Below are 27,857 nucleotides of genomic sequence, written 5' to 3'. Positions count from 1 at the left end.
ATTGTATTAATACCTTCACAAATCCTTCAAAGACATTTGCTGCCAGCCACACTGAGATGTACTTGCTCTAATCTGACCTAGTCACAGCACACACAGTGGTCCATTATTGCAGTTACTATTTTTGAACGTCCCATTGTTCACATTGTAGGAGAACAAGCAGTAATTATAACATTGTAGCTAAAAATGTACTTCACTGCCCTGCCACATTTGGGAATGGCATTTTCTGTTTTAAGTGAAAACCAAGCCCAGTTCTTGGACATTTCCAAATCAGTATGTTACAGCACCCTTGTAAACTCAGCTGAAGGGTCTAATTTTCTCAATAGTGTATTCCAGCAGAATCCAAGAAAACATCCCTTTCTGGCTGAAAATTAAAAATGTACTTTTGTCTTCAGTTCAAATCCACATTAGCCTCTCACTCCTTGGTATCAAGGCCATTCCTACCTGGCCCTGAATGATTGCTTTCAGCAGCTGTAGAACTGCATGTCTTGCCTCCACAGGCTGGTCTGGCTGCAGCATATCTTCTATGCTCTTCCATACGGCTTCCACTGCATGCTTATCAAAAAAAGAAAGAATGATATAAATTTAAGAACCAGAAAAGTGGACTTCTCAACTGCTAACACCCAACACCTTGACAAGATCCCGAAAAGGCAAAACCCATGCATTGCCATTTGTTACTTTCTCTTGATAACCTAATAAGCTAAAGAAGGCTACTGCATTACAATTACAAGGCTACGGTCATGGCAGCATCACATTGTCTATGACGTCCAAAACTTTAAAAATATTACTAGCTCCGTTTCATATGTGGCACAGAATCTGTAGACAAAACATTCATGGAATTTAATACTAGATACAGAAGCAGCAATGAAAATAAGTCATACCGTACCTCTTCAAACTTCTTAGTCTTTGCCAGTTCACATACGTGGTTAATAACCCGGATTCTGTTATGCATTCCATTCTCTGCAGTTAATTCCTAAGATAAAACAAAGATTGACTGGTTTGTTTAATGTATTATATAAATGAATCAAATAAAAAAACTAGAATGAGGACTCACCCTAAAGAAAGAAAGAAAAAATTTGCAATTAATGTTATGAACCCAAACGGTCTTGCTAAAATGTGAAGCAAAAAAAAGTTACAAAATAAAGAAACAAATAAGCAACACAATATTCTGAAGACTACACTTAGCCTTCCACCCACTAGTACTTGCCGTCCCTTCCGTTACTATAAGGGTGCATTGTCTGCTGTGGCTTATCAGTCATAACACAGGGGAACAAGGAGCCTGCCTGCCTGCCTGCTACAAAGCATCACCAGAATTCTAAGTGGCCGAGGTTACAGAAAACAACTCAAAGAAGCTTAGAGAGCCTGCCAGTTCTGATGAGAGGGGTCTCCACAAACAAAGTGTGTTACTTGCCTCTTATGCTTTATAAAAGAAATGCACAGAGATGAATTGCACTTGACTTTACACAAAAATGAGGCACCAGCATGCAATCTGTCAGTGGCCTCTCTCCACCAAGGCTCTACAGATTCAGACAAGTGGATCGTACAAGAGCTAGTAGTACATCCCTTTGAAGCAGAGTAGGCACTATACAGCCTGAATGTAAAACCATAGATTATTTAGAAAAGATTAAGCAGAGACAGATCTTGTTTTGCCGTGGGGATTACAGCATTAGGTTGTTTAACCTGCACTACATCCAGAAGATGGTGCAGACACTCTACTGCAGGACAATGACCTCAGCAAAACAAGCTGGTAGTTTTCAGGGGTTCCAGTCTCGGTTCACATGCACAGAGGAAACCAGAACAGGGTCATTTAACCCAACGCTGCTTTAGGAACACCCTTAGCATTTTTCTTAATGGCTCATTTAATCTCTAACTCCAATACCACCCAACAACACTGGGCATCAATGGTTTTTCAGCTATGCTGAGCAAATGTAGTCCGCTAACAGTTTACATTAACAGCATTTAATGGAAATGATTGATGGGTGCATACAAATTGAGAGTCAAAATATTTAATTTTAGGTCTATGACAGGCTGGTGCTTTATGAAAAAGATTTTTTTTCGCAAGAGCATTTCTACAGTTGTGGTCATTCAGGTCAACGGTTGAAATCTGACTTAACAAGTTCATGAGGAAAAACTGCTGGAAATAACTACTCCACAATTGCAGAGTCATTTCTTTTTCCTGCACCACTGAATTGTGAAATTGACTAAAAGATTTATGCAGTACTGAGGGCACTGCACTGGCACGTAATGCAAAGCCATAAGCAAGTCCTCCAAACTAACTTTCAGCTAACTTCTCAGCCTACTGCCCCACCATAAGCTACATCAGGATTGTCTGAGGAGGCCATAGAAGACATTGTTCATTTATTTTTTTACTTACCTCCATCCTAAGGCACCTTATAGGTAAAGCTGTGCAATGAACGAACTTCTTTTCAGAATTTGACAGGACCAATTCTGCCATGTAGCACTGATATGCGCGAGTTTATAGGAGTGTAGGAAACTGCTGACTGACTGCAGAATGTGTTCAGACCGATTGTGTAATTTATACTATTGATACATTTCATTTGTTTCATGTCATATCTGATAAGATTTACTTTGGTTACTTTATTGCAATATGACAAAATGTCAACAGACGTTTTATTCAATAAAGCACATACACATTTTACATATATTATTTTCTACTAGACAAAGAGCCCGTTTCGACAACGTAACATGAAACGGGCACGAGTGGAATAATAATGAATGAATGTGTAATTAAGACTCGAGCTGTAGTCGAAATCGCCTTTCAGGCCTCTAGACCTTTAATCGAAGTCGCGTTTCTCTTTGAATTTTTGCGGCCTCCCACAATGTTGGGGTAGGATGTCGGTCGAAGTCGCCTTTCTCTTTGAATTTTCGCGGCCGTAAATCCGCCGCTTGCCGCGATGTCGATCTCGTAAGGTTTTTCGGGCAGCTGCGCAGAAGGTGACTGCGCATTCAGCTTCGGATGGACGTGAGTGAGTGAGTGAGTGAGTAGGCTGGAGAATTATATATAAGATAGCATATCTCATAACAAAAATACAACATAATGGATACTACTTAATAAAATGAACATTATTCAGCATTCCTCTAGTACAGACTTTGATTTTACTTTGCATCCTGGTTAAGGAATGGAGCAGAGATCAGCGACAGGTCAGTTTTGAAAGTTTGTCTAACCTAAAGCTGCAAACGTAGTCCATCATCCGGTCTGTTAAGAGTCTGGGAGAGTTAAGCACCAAAATTTTAAGATGGTTACCAGAGTAACATCATGGTAAAATAAACCGAAGCAGTCAGAGTTAGACAGCTGGGGCCATCACAGGAGGATCAGCATTTGTCACTGCATTGTATTGAGTGAGCAACAACAGGCAGGGACGACAACAACCCAGTGTTCGGAGCAAATCTTATCTAAATTAACAAGCCATCTCCAGCAACGCCTAGAAATCCAAAATATGTTTGACAGTAACCTCCCTTTTGAGAAACAGATTAATTCTGTAGTCAAGAGTTGCTTTTTCCAGCTTCGTCTTTTAGGTAAGATCAAGCCTTTTATATCTTCTAGGGATCTTGAGAAAGCTACTCGTGCTTTTATCTTTTCTTGCCTTGATTGCTGCAACTCGCTGCATTCTGGGATTAACAAATCCCTGATACGCAGGATACACTTGGTCCCGAATGCTGCCGCTCGCTTTCTGGTTGGGGCAAGAAAGTCTGATTCTGTTTCTGCAATATTAGCTTCTTTACACTGGCTGCTTGTCTGTTTTCAAATTGATTTTAAAATCTTGTTGCTAGTTTTTAAATCTTTACATGGGCTTGCTCCTGCCTATTTATCTGAATTGTGTGCTTTACACCAGCCATCTAGAGTGCTTAGATCTTCTGGTCAGTTGTCTCTTGTTGTCCCTCGTACTAAGTGTAAAACTAAGGGGGCGGACTGGGCTTTGGCAGCTGCTGCTCCTCGCCTGTGAAACTCTTTACCTCATCACATAAAGTAGTCGTCTACAATTGAACTGTTCAAAACGAGATTAAAGACTCATTTCTATTCACTTGCTTTCCGAGACCTTCAGTAATACTGATGGTTTCCTCATCGATTCTGTAATCTAACTTCTACTTATTATTTATTTTATGTTCATTTATTTTATTTCTATTTATGTTATTTATGTTAATTGTATGTTTTTTCTTCTTTTATTGTAAAGCACTTTGGCCACAGCATTCCTATGTTGTTTTAAATGTGCTATATAAATAAACTGACATTGACATTTCACCCATCTTCACCAATTTCATATCTGGCGAGTCTCTGAGCCCAAACATCAACATTAAACAGCTCTTTGAAGACATACAGAGCCCCCCCTCTTAGATGAAGGCAAATCAGAGCCAGGTTTCTGCACGGCCACAAGCAATGCTAGGTGACAATAGTGCTATCGTCTCAGTGACTGATGAGCAGCACATACATCGGGTTCGCTTCCCGGATCCTCCTCCCTGCGTGGAGTTTGCATGTTCTCCCCGTGTCTGCGTGGGTTTCCTCCGGGTGCTCCCGTTTCCTCCCACAGTCCAAAGACATGCAGGTTAGGTGGATTGGCATTTCTAAATTGACCCTAGTGTGGTGTGTGTGTGTGCGCTCCCTGCAGTGGGCTGGCACCCTGCCCCGGGTTTGTTTCCTGCCTTGCACCCTGTGTTGGCTGGGATTGGCTCCAGCAGACCCCCTGTGACCCTGTAGTTGGCATATAGCGGGTTGAAAAATGGCTGGATGGATTTACTTATGGAACAGTTTTACAAAGGTCAGAGAATTCGTTTAGTTCAGTAATGGGATTTAATACATTACTTCAAAACTTGATGATTGATGTGAAGTTCACACAAAACCTACTTTGGCACGGTGAGTGCTATATCTGTAGCACAAGTATGGTGGTGTTGCCCACTGTGTAATTATTATTTGTACAATGAGTACATAAATAGTTAAGAGTCATTGGAATACATGGAAAGAATCTTTTTTTTTTTTTTGCAAGGCTGTAAGTCGTATACCTGTCTTTGTAAAGTGCACCACACCACTGAAGCAGGGACCTGCACTATATGAAAAGGCAACAGACTGTTGTCACTAAGAAAACTTTAAACTTCTGCAAACTGATGACAACATTCAGAAGAAAGTCTGCTTTTTCCAAAGTATGAACAGCTTTCATGTGAAATGTCTACATCATCAGTTTGCCAACTTGGGTTGAACTTTTCAGTATTCATATAAATAAGGGTGCATGTGAAGGCATTTTGTTTACTTGAAATGGATGAACATCAGATTCGTGAGTAAACAGAACTTTTCAAATGCAGCAGCATTCAACTTGGGCCAGTCCCACTGTAAATAACACTGAACAGGTCACTTCAACTCCCAGGGCTGTCACTTCAAAATTATAAAATCAAATGCATTGCCGACTTGTAATTAGTAAGTCACTCGAGATAAAATCTTAAGCTAAACGCACATAATGAACACGGTTGAATAAATCCTGCAGACAAAACAGTGTTGGATTTTGCAGACAAGAAGCGACTGTGAATAAACTAAAATCAGATTAGGTAACAACTGTATCTATCTAAAAACACACCACTGGTTTGGCCATTGGATTAAACCCAGAATTCAAACAAGGTCTCACCTTTATAATGTCCAAAGTGATGATATACTCAGATGGTTTACTTTCTGGCTGTCTTGAATTGATTCGTTGTCCGAACCCTAGAAAGCCCCTAAACTTATCCTTCAGAGACTCTTTGCTGGTCTGCTTATTCATACTGAGTGACACATGGGCCTGAAAAGGGGAAAAAAAGAACTCACGTTAAAAATGTAACAACTAAAAATTTTAAAAGCAAATAAATGTAGGACTCCAGGGCCAAGATAAGAGGGCACCGAGTACTCACTCCATTCATCATACATTACTCATGCTTCACCTAATAACTCCGTTTAAAACATTAATTAAAAAAAAAAAAAGTTATTCACTGCGGGATACCACCAAGTATTCTGGATTTGTCAAATCCGACTTGGTCCACTTTATAGAATGTAACAATAAAATGTTGAATTTAGTCACGTCATTACTAGAGGAATTAAACAAATCATTGGTCTTCCACAGAAAAGGCCTTTAAAAACAACTCAAAAATCTTATTTTCTGAAATATGGAGGCTTTAAAAAAGGGGGCGTGGTCCTAATTTTACCATAAAAATAAGTGCTACTACTACAAAAAAAATAATACAGTATCCTGCAGGTCATCACTTTTAAACTGTTAATGCTAGGTGCATGAATTTTTTCAGGGACTGTTCTTTAGCAGTAGATGTCTAACTTCAGGTCCACAGTTGCATTTACGACAATTGTATAAAAAATGATTTCATGCTGTAGAGTAAATTTGCCCTTATATATCTCTACACTAAACCATATCAGGTACCAACTTCCTATTTTGTACATTTATAAAAATAAACCAATAATAATATCCCTAGTGGTGGTATTCGTTTTTTTGTCTGACTGTTATATATGGGTAATACGTATCCGAAATGATTTATTTCACTTTTTAAATGCCTCATAAATCAGAAAGTTTTACTTCTTTAAGAAAGTTGCTAAAGATGAATTCTAACACTATCAGAATTGAAAAGAGCTGATGTGGTTTAGTCTGCCAATACAGAAGGTCAAATTTGCTCTACAGCACGAAATAATTTTTAATGCAATCTTCTGCTAGCCATAAATTGCACCGATTATTTCAGCTATTAAAAACATCCACTCCTAAGTAAAAATCTACAAAAATGTCATCACCTAGCATTAACAGCTCAACGGTTATGAATTCTGGAACGTTCTCATTTTAGTAGCGTTCGTTTTCACAGTAAAATGAGGGTCACGCCCCTTTTTAAAAGCCTCCATTATCTCAGCTACTCATCCACACACAAGCCTGACATTTTGCACATTAGTTGTGGGGTACAATGACGTTATTTTCAGCAAGTCTGAAACAAATTCGAGACAGTCAGTCGGAGGCATTTTGTACAATCCATTGACTTCACACGAGTTACACTGCTATTCAGACACAAAATATGAAGCTATGTTAAGCCGAGAATATTGATCGCTTTGTGGCCGACAGCAATGCTTTCCTTTAAAACTGCCATAATGCTATAAACATCAGCGGAAACAGACTTTAGAAGTAGAAGAGCCAAACTTCCAACAAACGCTATAAAAGTAGAAGCAGTCCAACGATAAAGCTACTTAATAAATTCAAAAGCTCAAAAGATGAAAGAATACAGCTTGCGCTTTCTTGCCTCTAGAAGACAGCTCGCTCTTCTCTATTTTGAAAACAGTGAAGGGCTTTTCGAAGGAGGTCCGCCCCTGTTTGATTTCTCCACCCCGTCAGGGTAGGGAGGCTGCGCTTGCAAAGGTGCAAAGTGTGCGGGAACGACGAACGAGAAGCTCCAAGTTTATGAGAGCGCACCAGCAGCACGGCACACCAGCAAGTCACCACTCGAAAAGCCATAAAGGAAAACGACAGGTGGTGTTTGTGGGTACAGCAACTAGCAGAGCCAATCCAGACCCCCACCCCCGTCACGCCCCCAACAGCAAAACTTGACAGCTCACAAAACCCACTGTAGCGTCACAATAAACTATACAATAAAGAGTTAGTACCTCAGAGTGGAAAGCCGGCGAAAGTAAACCACGAAGTCTCAAAATGTGTCACCGCATCTCCAGCAAACGCAAGACACTGCAGCCCAAAGCCTACCTCCGTTCCCTCCGGCCTTCATGCCGGAAGTCACTCCCCCGAGAGGCAGTACTTCCGGTGCCTCGTGTGGAAGGCGTGGTTTTTGATGCGCGCGATCAGTGTGTGTCTTCACGTCGGGGGGCGTGGCCCTCAGTTAGTGAGGTTTGGCACTTGGAGACGCAGCTGTTGAACATCAGATTGATTTATTTCTCATATTTTATACTGTATAACACTGTTCTTGAACAGCGCCATCGTCTGTTTAAACGCCCAGTGTCGTAGTTTGCACGGAGTTACCGGTCTCGGTGCTTTTGTCACGTGTCGGCGGCGGTATAGCCCGACTCGTGATCGCTGGGTAACGGGACAGTTCAGTGAATGTTTTGGTAAATTTTAAAAACACTAAGCAAGATTTGGAAGATTAAAGACATATCTAACGAAACCAAAAATAAATGATGCGAAAAACCTGTATACCCTTCCTTCGGCAGACAGATTTGTGGTGGAAAGACGTTAGATGAGAAGAATATTGAGCAAATCCCCAAAGGACAAGAGGGGGAACAAAGTGATCAGAAGCACAATGGAGCATTAACTAATAGATAAGGTCCAGATACAGAAGGCGTTTATGGTTTGGATATGGAACATAAATGGAAGGAAAGCGGCTACCAGGTGTGCAAGTCATATGAACGGTGGAAGAGTAGAGGACGACCAAGGAAGAAGCGGATTGACAATGTGAAAGAAGACCTGAAATATCATGGATTGGATTTGAGAATCGCTATCCACGTGGTAAGAGATGAAGCACAACGGAGGTATCTGGACAAAACCTTATCGCTGACTGATTGGATGGAGAGCGGTCGAGGTCCTGTCACCAGTCAGTTGTGTCATCTGTTAGCCTAGATTGTGACCTCAGTGCACCAGGTCAGTTGTGTGAATGTTTATGATATGACATATCGTGACGTTTCTTGTGTTTAGGGACTGCATATATTTTACTTAAACTGCCCCCAGTGTGTGGTTGTGCTCACCATGTGATGGACTGGCGACCTGTCCTGGGATTATTCCTGTCTTGCGTTCAATGCCCGCTAAACTCCAGCTTCACCCCAACGATGTGGTTGCCGGAAATTGACGAATTGTTGAATGGATGGATATTTTAAAAATGGGTGGTATGGCGCTTGCACATCCTCTGCATGTTGGTGTGGGTTTTTCTTCAGGTTCCTCCAGTTTGACTTCCACATCCCAAACACATGCAGGTTAGGTTAATTAGTATGGTTGCCAAGACTGCTTTCCCTTTGTAGGCAGAGACTTTTATTACCAGGCAATATGGGAGTCAGGAATTTGTCTTGGGGTTACATCCATAGATGAAACAAAAGTAACACACTGTAGTTAAATAGTATATATGACATCATTGTAACATTAATGCACAATGGCTAATAATGACCCATCTGGCCATTTTCATAGACTGCTTATCCAGGGCAGGGTTCCAAGGCAGCTGGAGCCTATCCCAGCAATCATCAGGCACAAGGCAGGAGGAACACCCGGACAGGGTGGCAGTCCATCGCAGGGTGAACACACACACAGGAAAATTTAGCAATACCAGGTCACCTAACCTGCACATCTTTGTGTACGTTATACATACAATAACACAAAATCTAAATGTCTGAGGAAAGCCTGGATGGCGTCCTCCATGTGCACCAACTTCTGCTGTTGCACAGTGGAATCCATCTTCAGTGGTACATTGAATTCTGGGACAGCACCCATTAACTCCAAGGCCACAGGGCACTATAGAGGGTAGGGAAGTTGGCACATACTTTTGAGTGGCACACACTTCCCTTCTGTTCAGGACCTATGTATGTTGACAGAAGTGAAGTTCAATCATCATTCAATACGTCACCGTGGTCTGTGTATTTTATTATGCTTTGCAGTCATAACCTGCATATAAAATAGCCACCTTAATAAAACGATAAGTATCTGTGTGTCCATCTGGTTGTTATGCCTCTGTCATTCCAACATGGGGATACATCACAAACATTTGTACTAATAAAAATACATTGTATTTGTCATTCCAACAGATAGCGCACTGCACACATTAACACCAATTTTATGAATCCCTTACTAAATGGCATAAGAGACATATGCATTGCATCTGTCATTCCAACAGGGGGCACATCACAAACATTTATAGCAATGCATTTCATTATTACAAATGTTAGTGATGCGCCATTTGTTGGAATGACAAAAGCAATTCATCTAATTACTACAGGCATTACAAAACACTGTACATTCCAATAGATGGTGCACTGCAAACAGTGATGCCAAGGTCTACGTTGATTAGATTTCAGTCCGTCTTAGATGGGTAGCACAGCTAGTAATATACATTATTTGCTTGATTTATCTGTGGTTTTAAGTCAATTTCACTTTCAATGAATTTAATTCTGTACATTGATTTTCATGCAGGATTGTATCTGGTGTTATGATCATCTTATAAATGAGGCCCCCTGCTGAGGAGGCAATGCTCATCTGTGCATCCTGTCTTTGCCGCACTGACGCTGAGGTTTTGATTTAGCAGAAGTGTGTCAAGAAACGCGACCAGGACTCCTTTATTCCAACAAGAATGTGCCTTTATAGTGCCTTTCAGGAACTGTCAAGTCCATCCATCCATTATCCAACCCGCTATATCCTAACTACAGGGTCACGGGGGTCTGCTGGAGCCAATCCCAGCCAACACAGAGCACAAGGCCAGAAACAAACCCCGGGCAGGGTGCCAGCCCACCGCAGGGCACGCACACACCAAGGACAATTTAGAATCGCCAATGCACCTAACCTGCATGTCTTTGGACTGTGGGAGGAAACCCACGCAGAAACGGGGAGAACATGCAAACTCCACGCATGGAGGACCCAGATGGTTCTCCTAACTAAATGGCAGCAGCGCGGTCAAGTCAGTAGTTTTTGTTTTTTTTTCCTTTTCACTATTCTTTCTTTCTTTTTAGCCATTCTGATTCATACTTGAGAAAGATTTGTTGTTTGTCATATTATTTATTGACATTATTTAAAAAAAACAAAACAATATTTCTAGCCCGCGGACAAATAACGTTATATATACACCCATCCCCCGATTCTCAACAAGGCATATAGAAAGTTACTCTCAATGGGCTCCTGAAAGAAAACCAAAGCGCGATGGCAGAATCACGAATAAGCTCTCCAAAGGCTTAAGGACGCAACGAGACTTCCAAACGCTGTAACTGCCTCCATACGGTAGGTGGCGCTAAAACACCACTGACTGTGAACGTCTGGCACGAATCTTCAAAACAACTTCTCGTCGGTCAGCTCGAACACGCGGTTAATGTTATGTTAACAAGAACCATGAAAAGAGCCACGGCGGCAGCAAAGGGGGCAGGAGGAGCAGCCGAAAAAAGGGCTGCAGGTGGTGGCAGAGCACGAGGAGCAGGTGAGGTGGGAAAACACTCGTTCTAACATTAGCGCGCATGGCGTTGCGATACGTACTGCGGCTGGAAATGCTTAGCAAAAGTTGTTTTTTTTTAAGCGGACAAAAGTCAGATCGGGATTGAATCCGGAACTGTGAGCGTAAAGTGAATGTAAACGCTAATGTGTCAAATCCTCCCTCAGCGTTGCTCTGCACGTCTCCGTCAGTCTTTTATTTTTTTCTTTTCTGAGTTCGCTTCGCGTCTCTCCTCGCGACTGTGGGCGTGGCCCAAATATAGCGGGTTTCGGACACGTGGAGTGGTCATGTGACACCAAGCCGCGGTCTGATTGGGTGCTGCACACGTGCGTTTACTGCACTCTGTTTTCTTGTCCAGAGGAACGCGCCGTGCCTTCATTCCAAAGCAGCGGGTCTTGTAGAAGAAGTCGCTTTGAGTTTTATTTTTGTGTGCTTTCTAAGCAATTTGTATGTAATTTATCATCAGTACATACATTTTTGGATGATGCCGTAGTTAACGCTATTGTTGCACAAATCCATCCCAGACCCTTGGATGTTCTCTCTTCACCTGGGTACTCACATGACAGAACCCCCTAAATTGATCATGTAGGAGTGAGTGAGTTCTTAGACGAGCTGGCACTGTAACCATGTTGCTTCTCACTTCACACCCAAGTATCTCTGAGCCCGATGACCAACAATTGGATATGCAGATTAGAAACTGGATGAAGAGTTACGGATTTTGCCATTCTACAGTCATGTGAAAATGTAAGTATGCCCCATGGAAATTGTGGACTTTTTTCCAACATATTTGTACAGGCAAACAGTAGGTCTTCATGCAAACAGTGCCCACAGATAAAGTCCTTGGACAAATGACACATAATAATGACATGGTGTATTCATTCTCGTCATCTAAATAAAGAAAAATGCAGGGTTGTTATGTGGAAAAAAATGATTCCGCCCTTACTTTTATCACCACTTTAAATCCATCAGATTTAGAATCTGGTGTTCTAGATGAGGTGCCAGTGATTAGAACCTCCTTGGGGAGTCTGCAGGTTGCACCACAGATATCTCCAGCCTGGTAGTGTTTTTTGCTATTGATGTGTATGGTGCCATCATGCCAAGATTAAAGGAGCTTTCTAAGGCTTCCAGAAAGAAGGTTGGGGATGTCTAGGAATCAGGTAAGGGATTTATCCAAATTATTTGAAATCAGTTATTCCATTGCAAGGAAAATCACCTACAAGTAATGTAGATTTCAAACAACTGCTAATTTGTTCAGGACTGGCTGGCCCAAGAGCTGACACAAGAAGAAGCCTCCAAGGACCCCAAAATTTCATTGTGGGATCTGCAGGTAACTCTTGCAAAAGTTGGTTTCAGAGTGCATGCGTCTGCAGTCAGAAAGAGATTGTGTGACCTGCACGTGAGTTGTGACAGAAAAAGCCTTTGCTGTTCAAAAAGATGGGTCTGACGCTTCACACCCCTGCATTTGGGATTTCCTGGCACTGTTCTCTGCAGATCCCCTCAGGCTCTGTCACTGTGCAAAGATGGAGACGTTGAGGAGCTCCAGGAGGCAGCGGTGCCCTCGTCGGCTGGTAAGAGGGTGACAAAAGCCACGGGAGCAGAAAGAAGGATGGGGTCCCGACACAGTGGCATCCGGGAAGAAGTCACGGTGACCAACGGAGGTGGCAGATTGGAAAGGTGTGACGGAGAATGAGCTTGGATTTTAATATATTTATTGTGACTGTTTCACCTCCACTTGTTTTTATCTTTGGTATTATTTATTTCTTAATAATGGAAACTGCAATACTTGATTTGAAGCACTTTGAACTCTGATTATTTTAAATTAAAGCAATGTGCGCTTCTTACCCTGGACCCTTGCTTGCTGTGTGTTCTCATTGCACGGCTCATGCCGGCCATGTTGTTGGCGATTCCGGGTGCAAGTGGTGTTAGGGCTGCCAGAGCCAACCCGGACCATCAAACAGATACTGTATATGTAGTGTTGCTCTCCATGATGGGTTTAAATAGCAAAATCTTGGTTTGGGGTCAAAAGTTTTCATTTATTTAGATAGATAGATACTTTATTAATCCCAATGGGAAATTCACATTTCCTGCACGTTTAGTGACTTTGCCTGCACTTTACTCTACACCAGGGACCCCTGCTAACTCTTAATAGTTTTTATGATACAACCCAGTTTTTGATATTCTTTATTTGTAACCCACATGCCCAGGTGAATGTGCCACTGTGTTGTGTAAGGTTGGCCCTGACCTCACCCTCTGCCCCGGACCTCTGCCTACAGTCTTGCAGCATGTGCTCGTTACACTCAGGTGCCCCTCTTATTGTTTTCTTCTCTCCCACTGACACTGATGCCATATCATCTTCTGACCTTGCAGGTGTTCAAGATGGCTGTGCCCCACCTTGCTTATCTGAAAATGCCCCTGGTGACTCCACAGCAAAGCCACCACAGGACAGAGAGAGGAGGAGGAGGAGGAGGGGTCTTGTGATCGAATATGAATCTGACAGCATCGATCCAAAAACCTCCAGGTGGGAACCACAAAGCTGGGAGAGGCAGCTGGAGAACATCCGGGAAATGAGGAAGAACAAGGACGCCCCTGTGGATCAGATGGGAGCTAACAAATGCTTTGACCAGGATGCCACTCCCAAGGTAAGTTGGATGGGATTGCTGACTGTTGTGTGCTTGGTCACCAATGTTCATGGCTGTTTGGACCTCCACTGCATTTACTGAAGGAGTGGATGTTTCCTCCGATCACAGATCATTTCAGGGTATCACCAGCTAGTGGTCACAAAACGCCATTTTCTGTCTCGCCATACACAGGCTGCTCTTCACTCCTACAGTTATTAACATTATCATGTAGTTTAAAGCAGACCCAGAGTGGCTTGTGGGGGCTAAAACAACTTTACAGACAGCAGGGTCTGTGCAACTTTCTTAAACATAACATTTTTGAGAGACATACTTGATGGAGAATTCAAATCTCTGTTGGAGTCTCAGCATAAAATGGATGATGGGTAGAAGGTCCTCGTGGTGCTTTGCAGATAAATGACAGCATCAGAGAAATGCCGAATCATTAGGATGTGCAGCCATGAGGCTGTTTTCATTGTAAGGCCGGGTTTACACTTGACACTCAGAACGCTTCCGCGCACGCATCATGGCTGCCACGCATTCCCAGCGCTCTTTTAATTCATCCTCTGAGCACGTCGTCAGAAATTAACACAACGCATGTGCATGTGGGTGGCGTGTGTGTTCACGTTTTGGTAGGTGATGTCAGCATCGTCAATTACTTTCAACATCTCCATAGTGACAAGGTGAAATGGAAGCAAATTCGGGGCAGATACATCCATGCAAAGCGGTAAATGTCCAAGAGTAGAAGTGGGGATTCGGCCGTTGCAAGGTAACGCAGTGTGACGACAAGCCGTGTTGCAGCTCCAACAGGATCAGTGTGCACACTCTAAATGCTGACATATGAAAGTATTGGTGGTGCTTTTCTTCATCCATTTCTCACGTAGGCAATGCAGGCATCGCATATTCTCAATCATAATGGCGCAATTCATTTAAAGGTCTCACATACCATCTTCTGTGTCACTGTTGCTGTCTTTTTTTTGTTGCACCTTTGCAACAGCATCAGAGTGCAAAGAATTTTTATCTCCCAACATCTTTCAAAACCGGAGGTCATTTTCTCACCTTGACGATGTCTCACACTGCCATCTGGTGGAATCCTCCAGATTTACATAAAGTAGGTGTGCAAGTTTAGACAGTACAGTACACTGCTTGCATAGCAGCGGCGTCCACAGGCATTAAGTATATCCCAGCCCTTAGGACAGGGGTTCTTAACCTTTTGATGACTCCAGACCCCCAATGGATTGTCCAATATGGTCCCATACCCCCTTTACTTGACTGTCGAAATAATCATCACCATTCCTTATATTAGTTGCCAGAATGAATGGTGGCGCGCAGTCGCTGCCTTTATATACAATGCAAAACGTGCTTCTAGAGTCTTCGAGATACGTACATTGGCAATAAATGGGTAAATACATGCTTGTTCAGTAAATATACACGTATTAAATTTAAATATTAAAATTAAAACATATTAAATTTAAAATTAAAGTTGTAATAAATACACACGTGTAAAATTAAATACAAGCATTTGCAGGAAATGTCAAATGTTCTTGAAGATTCTATCGCGTTCCATTCACGTACTACCCAAGTATAAATTAGTACATTAAATACCAGTATCCAGAGATCGAGTCCCATACCCCCAGCATTTGGTTCCCCCGGTTAAGAACCCCTGCCTTAGGAAATCCTGAGCACACATTTATCCACCGTATGCATAATCCATGACCGGACCACCAGCAGGGAGTTTTCTCCTTTAAGTTGCTTGCAGTTATGGGTACAAACATCATGTCACTTACCTGCTACAACGTCAAAGAGCCTGCGACAGAGATTGGCACAAGCTGCTGCAGCGTCTACAGCTCTGCTGGCTTTTTCGTGGTTTGCTGTCTAAAACAAAGACAGAAATCTGCAGAATGTGCAAGCTGAAGTCACCTCTCTCAATTTAAATTTGGAAGAGTAAACTACGCCACAATTGACGTCGCTCCGAATGTGTCTATTTAAATAATTGAGAAAGGGTACGACGCTGACCTTAATACCACAGCAACAGTGACGTCACATGTTACACGCTCCCGGCCCATCTTGCCTAATAGAAGCATTGCAATCTGCCACACAGTAGTTTCAAAATGGCAGTGCCCATAATAAAACAATATGGCGTCACAAGAGAATGGACTTTTTCTTCATCTTTGTTAATAACGTGTTTAAAGTAACAAAAAAATGTAACCAGTAGATTGATTGGTGATTAAAACCCTGAAGCAATGTTCAAAATATGTAACGGACCAAGGAACTGTCTGAAAAAATTAAAATTGCAAGGCAAATGACGAGAATTGCTAGTGTCATGATTTATGGTATTGATCCTCTGGGATACCATTTTTCCCATTTTTATTTGTTTTTCTTGCACTGGTTTATGTCACCGTTAAGCTGCAATTCATAACAGTGACACCCATTGTTATCCTTGACATCGTTGTGCATGACATCATCACGCCCAGAGCGGCCCAGTAACACGGCTACCTGTGGTGTTGTTCTGCTGTGTTCTTATTAATTACAAGTCTGGTGAAGCAGAAGTCCGACTTAAAGGGAACAAACTACAGTATTGAGGTGTCTGATGGACAACTTTGAAAAGCTATCTGGATGAGATAATAAGACAACTTGGAAGATACAAGTTTCCAGGTAAGGTAATTTACTTTTTTTTTTAATACATTAAAGGCCTACATGCTTAGCTTTCCTATCATCTTCCAAAGGATGATGGCGCTGAATGCTTACGTAGCTGTCCTCCTTATCCAGGTGGGATAGGCACAGGTGAAGTTAATAAATGACCTGTAATTATTACCTTTCATTTGTGGCCAGGGTTTTCCAATGGTTTTCCCACTCTCTATTCTGAATATCATCACTGCAGGGTCCTCTCTCGCGTCTCAGAACACTGGACAATTCGCATCGTCAATGACTTCTCAAAACCTGATCAAGTTGATCAAGCTGAAAGGCAGCCTAGGTGACAATACCAAATTAAAGAAAAGCAAACCAATCAGGATTTGAATTTGACGTGTGCCCCCTTTCATATATGAAACACACTGGGATGTTGTGGAGGAGTTTGAATTGGAGGACCACCTTGAAACCTGAGCACCATGAACAAATAGGGTTTAGGTTACCATGTATGAATTTCCAAAGCCACCATTTATTTATTTCACTCCCCTGCTTTGAGGAGTGACAGTTTGTAATCCGCCTTGTGGTTTTCACAATTGCATCGTCTTCATTTTGATATCCTCCTCATGTCTGCTTTCCCGTCTTTCAACAGGTAATGCGATATCAGGTTTTGATGTCACTGTTGCTATCCAGCCAAACCAAAGACCAGGTGACATCTGCCGCTATGGAGAAACTCCGAGGTCATGGCCTGTCTCCAGAGAACATGCTGCACACTGATGACAAGACACTGGGAGAGCTCATCTACCCCGTTGGGTTTTGGAAGGTGACACATTAGTGGCTGTCAATGTATGTACTGTATACAGTGGCCATGGTGGTGTGTTCAGTCACAGGTGACAGGGACGGCGCAGTGACTAGAAGTGTCAGGGACTAAGGTTCAACTCATCTCATTATGAAAAGGTTCCCCTCTCCATCACCCTGTGTTTGCGGCCATTAGGCCAAGTGTGCAGCCATCTCCACACTCCATTTAGTTTCTTGACTAACCTCTTGTGTGGCACCTTATTAAAAGCTTTCTAAAAGTCTAGATAAATGATACCATGTGTCCCTCTTGGTTCGTGTGGAAGCTGTCATTTGTGCCTTTGTAATGACGCTGCCACTTTTGATGTCTAGGGTCCCAGCAGACTGATAATAGACTGTGCTTTATAGAGTGTTCTCTTAATTTCACATCTTGCTCCACAATAAAAAAATGGCCACTGTCACTGATGTGTGTGGCACCCAGAGAGATGGCCGACTAGATAACAGCCTGGCCCATGAATACCGTCTTTCTTAAGCCATATCTCATCCCAGCATTGATATGTGTGATCCATGGTAAGCTGGCAGAGTAGTAAGTAGCCAGTCCATTTTGTTGAATTTTCTGTTGTTGCGTCTCCTACCACTGAGCCATGGCATTGAGGGTCTTTGTCACCCACGTAGATGGCAAACAGGTAATGAGCCATTTTTTGTCCAGCGTCTTTCTGATATCATGTGTTGACCCACAACTAGACGTGTGGCTTGTCACAATGATGGGAAGCTGGCCTGGCAGTAAGTAGCCTGTCCTTTGTGCTGTGTCTTGTGCCACTGAGCCATGGCACTGGTGCGTTTGCTGCCTATGGATCTGGCAGACTATTAGTAGACTGTTCTTTGTAAAGCACCTTTCTTATGTCACAATCTTGTTCCACAAAAATAAAATGTGGTTAGTGTTATTGCTAAGTCTGACGAATGGTAAGTTGGCAGACTGGTCCTTTGTATTGCATCTTTTGGCACTGAACAGTGGCACATTTGTAGGTATTGCTCAGGCAGTGGAGAGACTTCAGTCTTTCTAATCTCATATCTTGCCCAATAGTAAGAATTGTTGTCTGTGGCACTGCTGTGTCTGGGAAGGCTGCTAGCTGCTGCAGGCCTGTCTGTATTCCCCGCTTCTCTCTCTGTCTGTCTTTTTCTGAGGTGGTGAAGCCTGCAGTTTCCACTACGAGATACACACAACTCTGTAAAGTGTTTTATCAAAGCAAAGACCCTGATGCATCCTCTCTTATAATGTTCTTGCAGAGCAAAGTGAAATACATAAAGCAAACGACGGAGCTGATTGTACGCCAGTACGACGGCGATATTCCCGACAATGTAGCTGAGTTGGTAAAGCTGCCGGGCATCGGACCAAAGATGGCTCACCTCATTATGGACATCGCCTGGAATAAGGTGTCTGGCATTGGTAAGTGACAAGCTCAGTCCTAACTGCTTGTGGACAGTGACATGTGCCACTTATGACTGAGACCACCTGTCCCTGGAGGTCGTGCGCTCAGCTGAGTGGATTCTTATATTGAACTCTTTGCAGTAAACCAACCCAGAGCACTGCTTTTTGGAAAACACCACTTAACACACAAAAGAGTTGTGAGAATCTGGGACAGATTAAATACATCATAAAGTTGAAGCAGAAACTTGAAAAACTTCTAAAAAGTATCTGGATGAAGTTCTGTGAACGTTGGGACTGTAGGGAAATGCAACTAAAATAAATTAAAAAACCCAGTGATTCTTAAATGCACTTTGACTTTGATTTAATTGCAGACAGTATGAACCCAAGATAGTTCATGTTTTGTCTGCTCAACTTCATTTCATTTGTTAATAGACATCCAGTCCTGCATTTCAGACCTCCAACACATTCCAGAGCAAGTTGGCAATCCTGTGCATTCATGTGTCAACTCCTGCCATGCACACACATTTTACTGTCATAATTTAAGTTAAAATGTCACAGGCACACATACACTCAATGCGATGCTCCGAATTGATCTTGTGAGACATCCATCTACCCATCCATTCATTCTCTAAACCTGCGTATCCTGAGCAGGGTCTCTAGGAAGCTGGAGCCTACAGTACCCTTGCAAGCACCAGGTGGCACAAGACAGAAACAGGGTGGCAACGTATCACAGGGTGAACACACACACACACACACATCAGGGGTCAATTTAGCACACAGGTAAGAATTTCCTTCTGCTGGGTTCACATGACAGTAAACTTGACGTGACTTGATGGGGGTTGAGTTGACAAACTCATCAGTTCCTGTCTTGCCCACCACAGGAGCCACGCTGCTTCCCCACCAAGTACAGCAGTAGCCATTTGTCTGGGATTTAAACACTGAAGGTAACAAAGGAGGCTCTGGTGAGGAATGAGTGCACCATTTAACCCATTATATTCTAGTCCGCTGGGGGGTGGACACTGCTGCTCCTCAAACCCAACACGACAGACACCAGGCACAAGTTAAAAGCACAAGAAAACTTGTAATTATCAAGGAAACTCTTCCCCAAAGTGTTTCCCACCACTATAGTCGCAGTAAACAATACAGCACACACAATTCTTCTTTCTCTGTCTTTTGTCCTCTGCTCCTACCACAAGCTTCGTCTTGTCTTCCATCCGACTGTGGCTCATCCGTCTGTGCTTGGTCTGGTCCATTTATATTGTCCAACCCGGAAGTGCTTCGCTCTTCCGCCCACATGATCTGCCAGCACTTCCGGGTCAGGTGAAAACTCTGTGGCCCGTGGTTCTTCCACAGCACCCCCTGGCTGCACCCAACAGGGCTGAGATAGAGAACTCCAAGTCCCATGGTGCCCTGTGGGAATCCAGGGCACTGCTGTAAACCAGGGGAGCTGCCATCTAGCATTTTGGGGGACGTATTGCCCTAAAACAGCCGCCTTCCCCCATCATTCCGTCTTTTGCATCCCTGCCAGGTTGGGATGCTGGCCGTCTCTTACATGGGCTACATTGCCACCCACATATTGCTAGACTTTGAGGACCACTCACTTTTTTTGGAATGTGTTGCAGGCCTGAAATGCAGCAATGGATGCCTGTTAACAAATGAAATGAAGTTGAGCAGACAAAACATGAAATATCTTGAGTTCAGACTGTCTGCATTGAAATCTAAGTCCATGTAAGAATCACTGTGTTTTATTTATTTATTTATTTATTTTTTGCATTTCCCATACCGTCCCAACTTTTTCAGATGTGGGGTTGTATTACAGCAGCTTTACTATTGGCTAACCAGGTACACTCAATGGACTGAATGGCCACCATGAGAGTCAGATTTCTTATGTTCAACTGCACAATTTTCATAAACAACCAATCCATAATAAGAAATAAATGTAGTTCTTTGTGCCTGGCTTAATAGTGAAACACCCGTGTGCTGTGTGACATATACAGGAGAAAGACCTTGAGAAACGCTTAAGTTCTTATTAGCCTGAGCTAAAGCGCTTCTTCGGTTTAATACGACACTCAGGTCTGTGTGTGTCTGGCCTCTCAGAACAATCTGATTGGTCAGTTCAGCTAAGGCTGTCAGCCATGGATTGGTCAGTTGAGACTTCTTAGAGTGAATCACTTCTTGATGTGAGTGACTCACATAATCATTCACCCAGCGGTCCTCACAGTATGTGGGAGGCAATGTAGTCCCCTATAGTGGACTAGAATATAACGGGTTAACTGGTGAACTCATTCCTCACCAGTGCCTCCCTCGTTACCTTCAGAGTTTACTTGGCAGCATTCAAATTCCAGAAATATGGCTGCTGTTGTACTTTGTGGGAAAGTAGCATGGCTTGTGTAGTGGGCAAGACAGAAACTGATGAGTTTGTCAACTCAATCCCCATCAAGTCACGTCAAGTCAAGTTTACTGTCATGTGAACCTGAATGCTAGATTGACCCCTGATACGTGTGTGTATATATGTGTGTGTGTGTGTTCACCCTGTGATGCGCTGGCAACCTGTAAAAGGAGTGTTCCGCTCTTGTGCCACCTGGTGCTTGCAGGGGTACTGTAGGCTCCAGCTTCTTAGAAACCCTGCTCAGGATAAGCGAGTTTAGAAAATGGATGGATGGATGGATGGATGGATGTCGCCTAAGAACAACTCAGAGCATCATATTGAGTTTATGTGAGCTTGTGACATTTTAAATTAAATTGTGACAGTAAAACGTTGACTCTTTTGTGTGTGTGCATGGCAGGAGTTGACACACACGTGCACAGGATCGCCAACCGGCTGAAATGGGTGAAGAAGGAAACAAAGGCCCCGGAGGAGACAAGAGTGGCATTAGAGAGCTGGCTTCCAAGGTAAGAGAGAAACACAAAGAGCACTTGGCCCACTTTACTTCTGCTGCCTTCAAGTACAAGAGTCATTGGGGGGGGGGGGGGGGGGGGTATGCCAAGCAGTGTGTCTTTATTTCCATATTCATTCTGAAGCAGATGTTTTTTTTTTTTTTTGCTACAAGGGGTCTCGATTTTCAAATCACATATAGTAGGGTAGCCAAAAATGGCTGGTCATCCTTTTTAGGTCCCATTCACACTTGCCACCATGTCAAAAGAGGCATAAAAACGCAAGTGGAGAAGAAGATGGCCTCATGTAGCCTGAACAAACCTAAACAGCTCCACATGCACGACCTCACAGTAAACATGGTGGGCCGCACACAGCCAACTTCCACATTCCAGTGGGAAATCGTCATTGGCAAAGCACCTCCCTGGAACTCCAGAGTACTTTGGCCGAGTTTCTTTTTGTTTTTATTGACGTGTCCTGCTGGTCTCTGACAGCAACGTCTCTAAGAACAAGTGGGCTTAAAGCTGTGTCGCTCTTGTTGGCGGAGCTTCTTCATCCACCAATACACAAGCTCTGCTCATCTGCCCCCCAGCTTTAGTGGCATATGCTGTAGTATTCGCTTGGCGCAGACCTTCATCAGTGGGCTTGCTGCGAGGATGTTGTGGTTTCAAATGTTTCCTTATTATTGGAATTGGGGTCTGCAAATACATTTATGGCTATTCTGTGTTGCTGCTGCTGAGTCCATTCCCGATGTGATTTTTTTCAAATTGGTTTGATTTGTAAATCTGGTTACAGCGCCATCTTGGTCCCATCATTTTATGGTGCAGTCGCCACCATCTTACTAAGGAGTTTGTATGACGTCACCGTCACAACAGCTGAAAATGTCAGCCTCGTGTGTTTCTGTGTTATCGGAGACGGCTGGTTTAGCGAGCGCCTTTTACTTTTAGCTTCCTGGTAAAAGCCGGCTCTGATTTGAGCTTCGACTACATTTAGGGTTTTGGTTTTTGGTTCGGTGAAAGAGCAAATAAATTCCTCAGTTACAAACTGGGCTTGTTTCTGGCTCTCATTCTTTTTTCTTGTCCCTCATCTCCTCAGGAGACCAGGATTAGAGGGAGCATCGGATACGTGTGTGAGGCGCCAGTCCATCACAGGGCCAGTTCTAATTGGCAGATGACCTAATGGGACGTGGGAGGTGTTTTGTCTTGGTAGAGCTCTCTATTCCTCTACTTTCCCCTTTTGTATTATTAATGTGTAGCCTTTGTCAGAATGCCACAAATCTCCCAGACTTGGCACTCTTTATAAGGTATTGTACCATATGGGTGGGTGGAGTGGTGGCTCTGAGGCTAAGGATCTGCGCTGGTATCTTGAAGGTTGCCGGTTCGAATCCCCGTCACTGCCAAGAGAGATCCTACTCTGCTGGGCCCTTGAGCAAGACCCTTAACCTGTAATTGCTCCAGGGGCGCTGTACAATGGCTGACCCTGCGCTCTGACCCCAAGGGGTATGCGAAAACTAACAAATTTCTAATACGAGAAATCGTATAAGACGAAATAAAAATCAAAAAAAAAAATATAACTTCTACATTTATAACCTCAGGCAATTAGGTGCAGTAAAAGACAAGCAGGAGTTAAGTTACAATTTAAATAATGTATTATTGATCATATCTGTAAATAATAACAATAGGCAAAGTACAAGTGAATACTGGTAACCATACAACCTGATAAATGCTGATGTGGAGTTTCAGGCGGCACACAGACTTGTCAGTCACTGTAAATGTCTCTAGTTAAGGCAGCACTTGTGGTCAGCTTTCTTCAGAACAGGCCGCATGCCTGCCTCAATATGGCTGCCGAGCTGTACTCTTCATTGTGTTGTCCTTTTCAGTTCATGGTGTGTGAGATGCTCCTTCATCAGATGTTTGTAAGAGAGAGAGAGGGATGGGTAAAGCAAGCAAATTTATAGATTCTTTGTCCACACCCCACGGCCAATAGGGCGTCGTGGTACTTAATGGCTTCTGATACAAGCCAATTCCAAACAGCCATACTTCAGACCAGTGGGGCACAGAATACCTTCACGCCCGCTCCCCCCCAAAACCATTTGTTAAGGTGAAGCTTGCCAGCTAGATAGCTGGCCTCCATGCAGGGGTTGATTGAGAGAGTCCTGCAAAGAAACAATTGCCAAACTTGTTTGAGGCACTTAACCCAACCCTGTCGTAAAATTACAAAGAGTCTCAGCCCTGAAAGGGGGTAGGGGTACTTAACCATACAAATAAAGACGCACAAAATATTTATGAACTTGTATGCAAAATTTTACATCACACCAGGAGGCAAGGGGAGGAGGCTTGCCGTGACACCTGACGTGGCTTACGTTACACACGAGTGCCCTTAAACTTTGGTATTTTTAAAGTTGAGGTTACATACACACAATCATGGATTGGTGTGTGCCAGAGGTGATGGACAGGTTGATAGATGAGATTAGACAGGAGTCCCCATGGACTGTGATGTTTGCTGATGACATTGTGATCTGCAGGTTGAGGAGACCCTGGGGAGGTGGAGATATGAGAGGAGAGGAATGAAGGTCATTGTGACCACCAAGACAGAGTACATGTGTGTGTGAATGAGAGGGAGGTCAGTGGAATGGTGAGGATGCAGGGAGTGGAGTTGGCGAAGGTGAAGGTGGATGAGTTTAAATACTTGGGATCAACAGTACAGAGTAATGGGCATTGTTGCAGGCAGGGTGGAGTGGGCGGAGAAGAGTATCGGGAGTGACTTGTGACAGACGGGTATCAGCAAGAGTGAAAGGGAAGGTCTACAACACAGTAGTGAGACCAGCTATGTTATATGGGTGGGAGATGGTGGCACTGGAGGTGGCAGAGTTACAGATGCTAAGATTTGCATTGGGTGTGATGAGGATGGACAGGATTAGAAATGAGGACATTAGAGGGTCAGCTCAGGCTGGACAGTCTGGAGACAAAGCCAGAGAGGCGAGATGGTATTGGTTTGGACATGTGCAGAGGAGACATGCTGGGTATAATGAGAGAAGAGTACTAAGGATAGAGCTGACAGGTAAGAGGAGAAGAGGAAGGCCTAAGAGAAGGCTTATGGATGTGGTGAGAGAGGACATGCAGGTGATGGAGGTGACAGAGCAAGATGATGAGGACAGGAAGAGATGGAGGAAGATGATCCACTGGGGGAACCCCTAACGGGAGCAGCCAAAAGAAGAAGAAGGACATGTCTGCAGTTTGTGTGTATTGTTATTGCGTGCACTTTCAACAATGGCGAAATAGGCATGAGGCCTCCAGTAACAAGCGAGGGAGCAGGCAAGAATCCTAACTGGTCTGCCGAGCAGAGGCCCACCGGAGCTCAGCCAGGCCCCTAACACTACCTGCTGGCTTCAGCTGGAGAAGGCCCAAAAATGGGGTGCCAGCTAAACAACTAGAAATACACCAACAGGCCCCACAAGAGGAGGGACGACCATAAACTGTAGGCTTAAAGGGCAGTCAGAGACTCTTTATAAATCAAGGATTTATTCATAAAAATATTAAATATTACAAAAACACTAAAGGGCACAAAAAGGCATTGCCTTAGAAACCGCACCCCCTTCGTGCTGAGCCGAATGAAGTGAAGTGGTGGGGGGCTAGCGGTGAAAGAAGTGATGTGCATCCCGTCTTGGGTGACTTGTGCAGGACCAAAGTCTGGGTTGCTACAAAGTGGAGGGCTTTGCCAAGTCTGAGGTTTCCTCAGGTGCCCTGTAAGCTGCCATTGTAAGCCACTGGGGTGTTTAGTTTTGTTTTCTTTTAGCTTGTTGGTAATCCATTACTTCTTTTGAGTGTGGACAGCCATCCCACCCCAGTGATCTCAGAAGTGGCCATTAAACTGGCACAGACTGAGGGACGATGTGTCACTTAAGGACACACATTTCCAGGGCAAAGCAGTGAAGGCTCAAAATATGAAAAACAGCCTGGCTTTCAAAAGTGGCCAGCATGTCCTTAAGTGTCACTTCAGTTTGTTTTCCCCCTCCTTCCATTAAATTGTATTATATTGTCGCAGTGTGTTCCCCCTTCACAGGCACCTGGGGGTTACCCACTGCTGAACGTGGCTTCCTATCCTGACTGTTGCTCATCTTGTCCTCTTCTTCAGGGAGCTGTGGAGTGAAATCAACTGGCTGCTGGTGGGTTTTGGTCAGCAGATCTGCTTGCCCGTCAGTCCCTGCTGCTCAGACTGTCTCAACCAGGACATCTGCCCCTCGGCCAGAAGGGGCACAAGCAAAGCCAAAGCCCAGAACAAGGCCCAGTAGCTGAGGTTCCACAGACGTCACCCGAAGGCGTTGAAGATCTGTTCCAGTTCCTCAGGTATGGCATCATGTCACACTGTCACACATGAGTGGACACAGTGGGGTTAACGGTGGCCTGACACTGTGACCAGTTATTCTGACATCCAGTCACCCGCACTCTCGGGTCAGCTTCATCCTCAGTGCAGCCGCCACCCACCACTTTCTAAAACTAAATCAGAGTGCCATCTGAATGGCTGCAGGAAATAAAACATTTCAGGAGAAAAATGTCAGCTTCAAAATAAGACGGGCAGCCGTTAGCATCCTGAAGGTGGGGAGTAGCCACGGCCTGGGAGCTTTGGAGCAAGCAGACGTGTTCTCCGCTTGTCACTTGAAACTGAAAGAGAGCAACCATCACTTTTGAACTTTTGTACTTTAAATAAATCATGATGACTGCACCTCACATCCTTACACTCTTTTGCTTTGTGAAATCTCCCGTCACTCACGTCAGGCCTCTGTGGTTGTTCTGGAGGTTTTGTTCCCAGAGGTCTCTCTGTTTGTACTGTGTGTGACATTTTGATGTTTTTTAAATATGCAGTCAAAATTACTGAGCCCCACCAGTAGTATTGGACAATTCAGTTGGCACACTCACATCTGCTGACCAGGTGACAAAAAAAACGCGAGTCACAGCACAGCCCAGAAACATTAGGTAGGAGTCTGGCCTGTGCACGGTGCCCATCTACAGCATTGCAAATTGGCACACAGCACTGGGCCAGCTCACCAATGCCCCCCTGACAGGGACTCAGAAAGAAAATGCAAATCCCAAGGTGATGGAGATCGAGTCTGGGACTGCAGGACTATGAGATGGGCACCACACTGCCCCCCCGGTCCTCCCTGCGCTCACATAATCCAAAGTAAGCACTGGGTGTGTGTCTGGGCTGGGCAGGGGGCACATACACTCATTTAGTCCATGGTGGTCAGTGGACCTAATGCTCACCCCCAGTTCCGTGCAGACCAGGCTGAGATTTGAACCCCTGACCCTGAGTCATGTGACCTTTGAACCAATGACCATGCTCTCTTCTCAGAATCTCTTGATCCTGGTAGGATCCTTGGTGGTGATGGCATCAGAGACCATCCCATCAGTTAACCCTGAACAGGCCACCTGTTCAAAAAGACACAATGTGTACTTTATCTTTGGTCACTGAGGACTTTACAACATTTAGAAATGTAGAAGATGTCCAGCAATGGAAGATACTGCCAGCACAATACAAGTGGGATAAGAAAGACCACCAGTAACAACTCACCTGGGGAAAGTAAAAGTCTGAAGGCCATCCACAAGCTTTCGGGACTTGGAAAGTCAAAGTCTGGTTGACCGCCGTCACCTCCTCTGATGGGCCAGGTGACAGTGGAAAGAAGACACAGACTGTGGTATGGGGTCTGCCACAGCGGGACGTAGTGACCACCATGGCCCCCATCCCCCTATCCACTCTAAGCCCAGTTGTTGAGCTGGAGTCAATCCCCGCAGCCCCGAGCACTAGTCTGTCAAAGGGCACACTTCATACCCGGGCAGTTCAACCCACTGGCTGATGTTTCTGTGACATGGAAGCCAAAGCTGCAGCCGTATGGTGGGCATCCCTTAGGCCGGTGAGCACATCTGCCCAAAGTTCGTAAAAACCAAAAAGCTGAAATCTCTCATTCATGCAATTATCCAGACCCCTCTTTCAGTACTTTGTAGAAGCCCCTTGGGCAGTTTGGAGTCATATTGGTAAGCCTCTCCTGCCTTGATACCCCCTGGGTCCCGTTCTTCCTGGCAGATCCTCTCAGTCTCCGTTCGTTTGGATGGCAAGCGTCTGTCAACAGCCATCTTGAGGTCTCCACACACACATACACACATCTTCTGGGGGGTTTGTAATGGGGCTTTACCTGGTCCCTCAGAGTCCTGTCCCAAAGCCACTCCAGTGGTGTCCTGACTGTATGCTTGTGTCACCTGCGTCCAAGATGTTGTGCAGTCTGCTGTTTTCTTCAGAGTCCTCTCTGTATCTGGCAGCGTTCTTCCTTTTCTCAGTTCTGACCCGTCTGCCTGTCCCTTGTGGACCACCAGGTGCACCCCAACCCGAC

General features: G+C 44.1%; 2 protein-coding genes across 6 annotated transcripts in view; one reads left to right on the top strand and one right to left on the bottom strand.

Annotated features, from left to right (window-relative positions):
- The window catches only part of tsc2 (TSC complex subunit 2), a 70,309-nt gene extending 62,542 nt beyond the window's left edge, over positions 1-7,767 (bottom strand). For all 4 annotated transcript variants that reach the window (XM_051934132.1, XM_051934134.1, XM_051934135.1 and 1 more), the window contains exons 1-4: positions 7,622-7,767; positions 5,628-5,777; positions 884-970; positions 442-552 (exon numbers count right to left, since the gene is read on the bottom strand). In XM_051934132.1, the coding sequence (XP_051790092.1) occupies positions 442-552; positions 884-970; positions 5,628-5,759 (330 nt within the window). In that variant the 5' untranslated portion in view covers positions 5,760-5,777; positions 7,622-7,767. The remainder of the gene's footprint in view (positions 1-441; positions 553-883; positions 971-5,627; positions 5,778-7,621) is intronic.
- A 403-nt stretch (positions 7,768-8,170) lies between these two features.
- On the top strand, positions 8,171-26,202 carry nthl1 (nth-like DNA glycosylase 1). 2 transcript variants are annotated; one of them, XM_051933523.1, is made up of 6 exons: positions 8,171-8,471; positions 13,507-13,778; positions 17,032-17,202; positions 18,462-18,621; positions 21,390-21,495; positions 25,610-26,202. In XM_051933523.1, exons 2-6 carry the CDS (start codon positions 13,704-13,706, stop codon positions 25,764-25,766), a joined length of 669 nt encoding a protein of 222 aa, XP_051789483.1. In that variant the 5' UTR covers positions 8,171-8,471; positions 13,507-13,703; the 3' UTR covers positions 25,767-26,202. The 2 variants fall into 2 exon arrangements, with proteins under 2 accessions (XP_051789483.1, XP_028669850.1); XM_028814017.2 differs by lacking the exon at positions 8,171-8,471 and adding an exon at positions 10,951-11,127.
- The last annotated feature ends 1,655 nt before the right edge of the window (positions 26,203-27,857 follow it).

The sequence above is a fragment of the Erpetoichthys calabaricus genome, chromosome 11, assembly GCF_900747795.2.
Source record: "Erpetoichthys calabaricus chromosome 11, fErpCal1.3, whole genome shotgun sequence".
NCBI classification, from domain to species: Eukaryota; Metazoa; Chordata; class Cladistia; order Polypteriformes; family Polypteridae; genus Erpetoichthys; species Erpetoichthys calabaricus.
The sequence above is the reverse complement of the archived record's forward strand: the minus strand, read 5'-3'. Positions and strand labels throughout refer to the sequence as shown.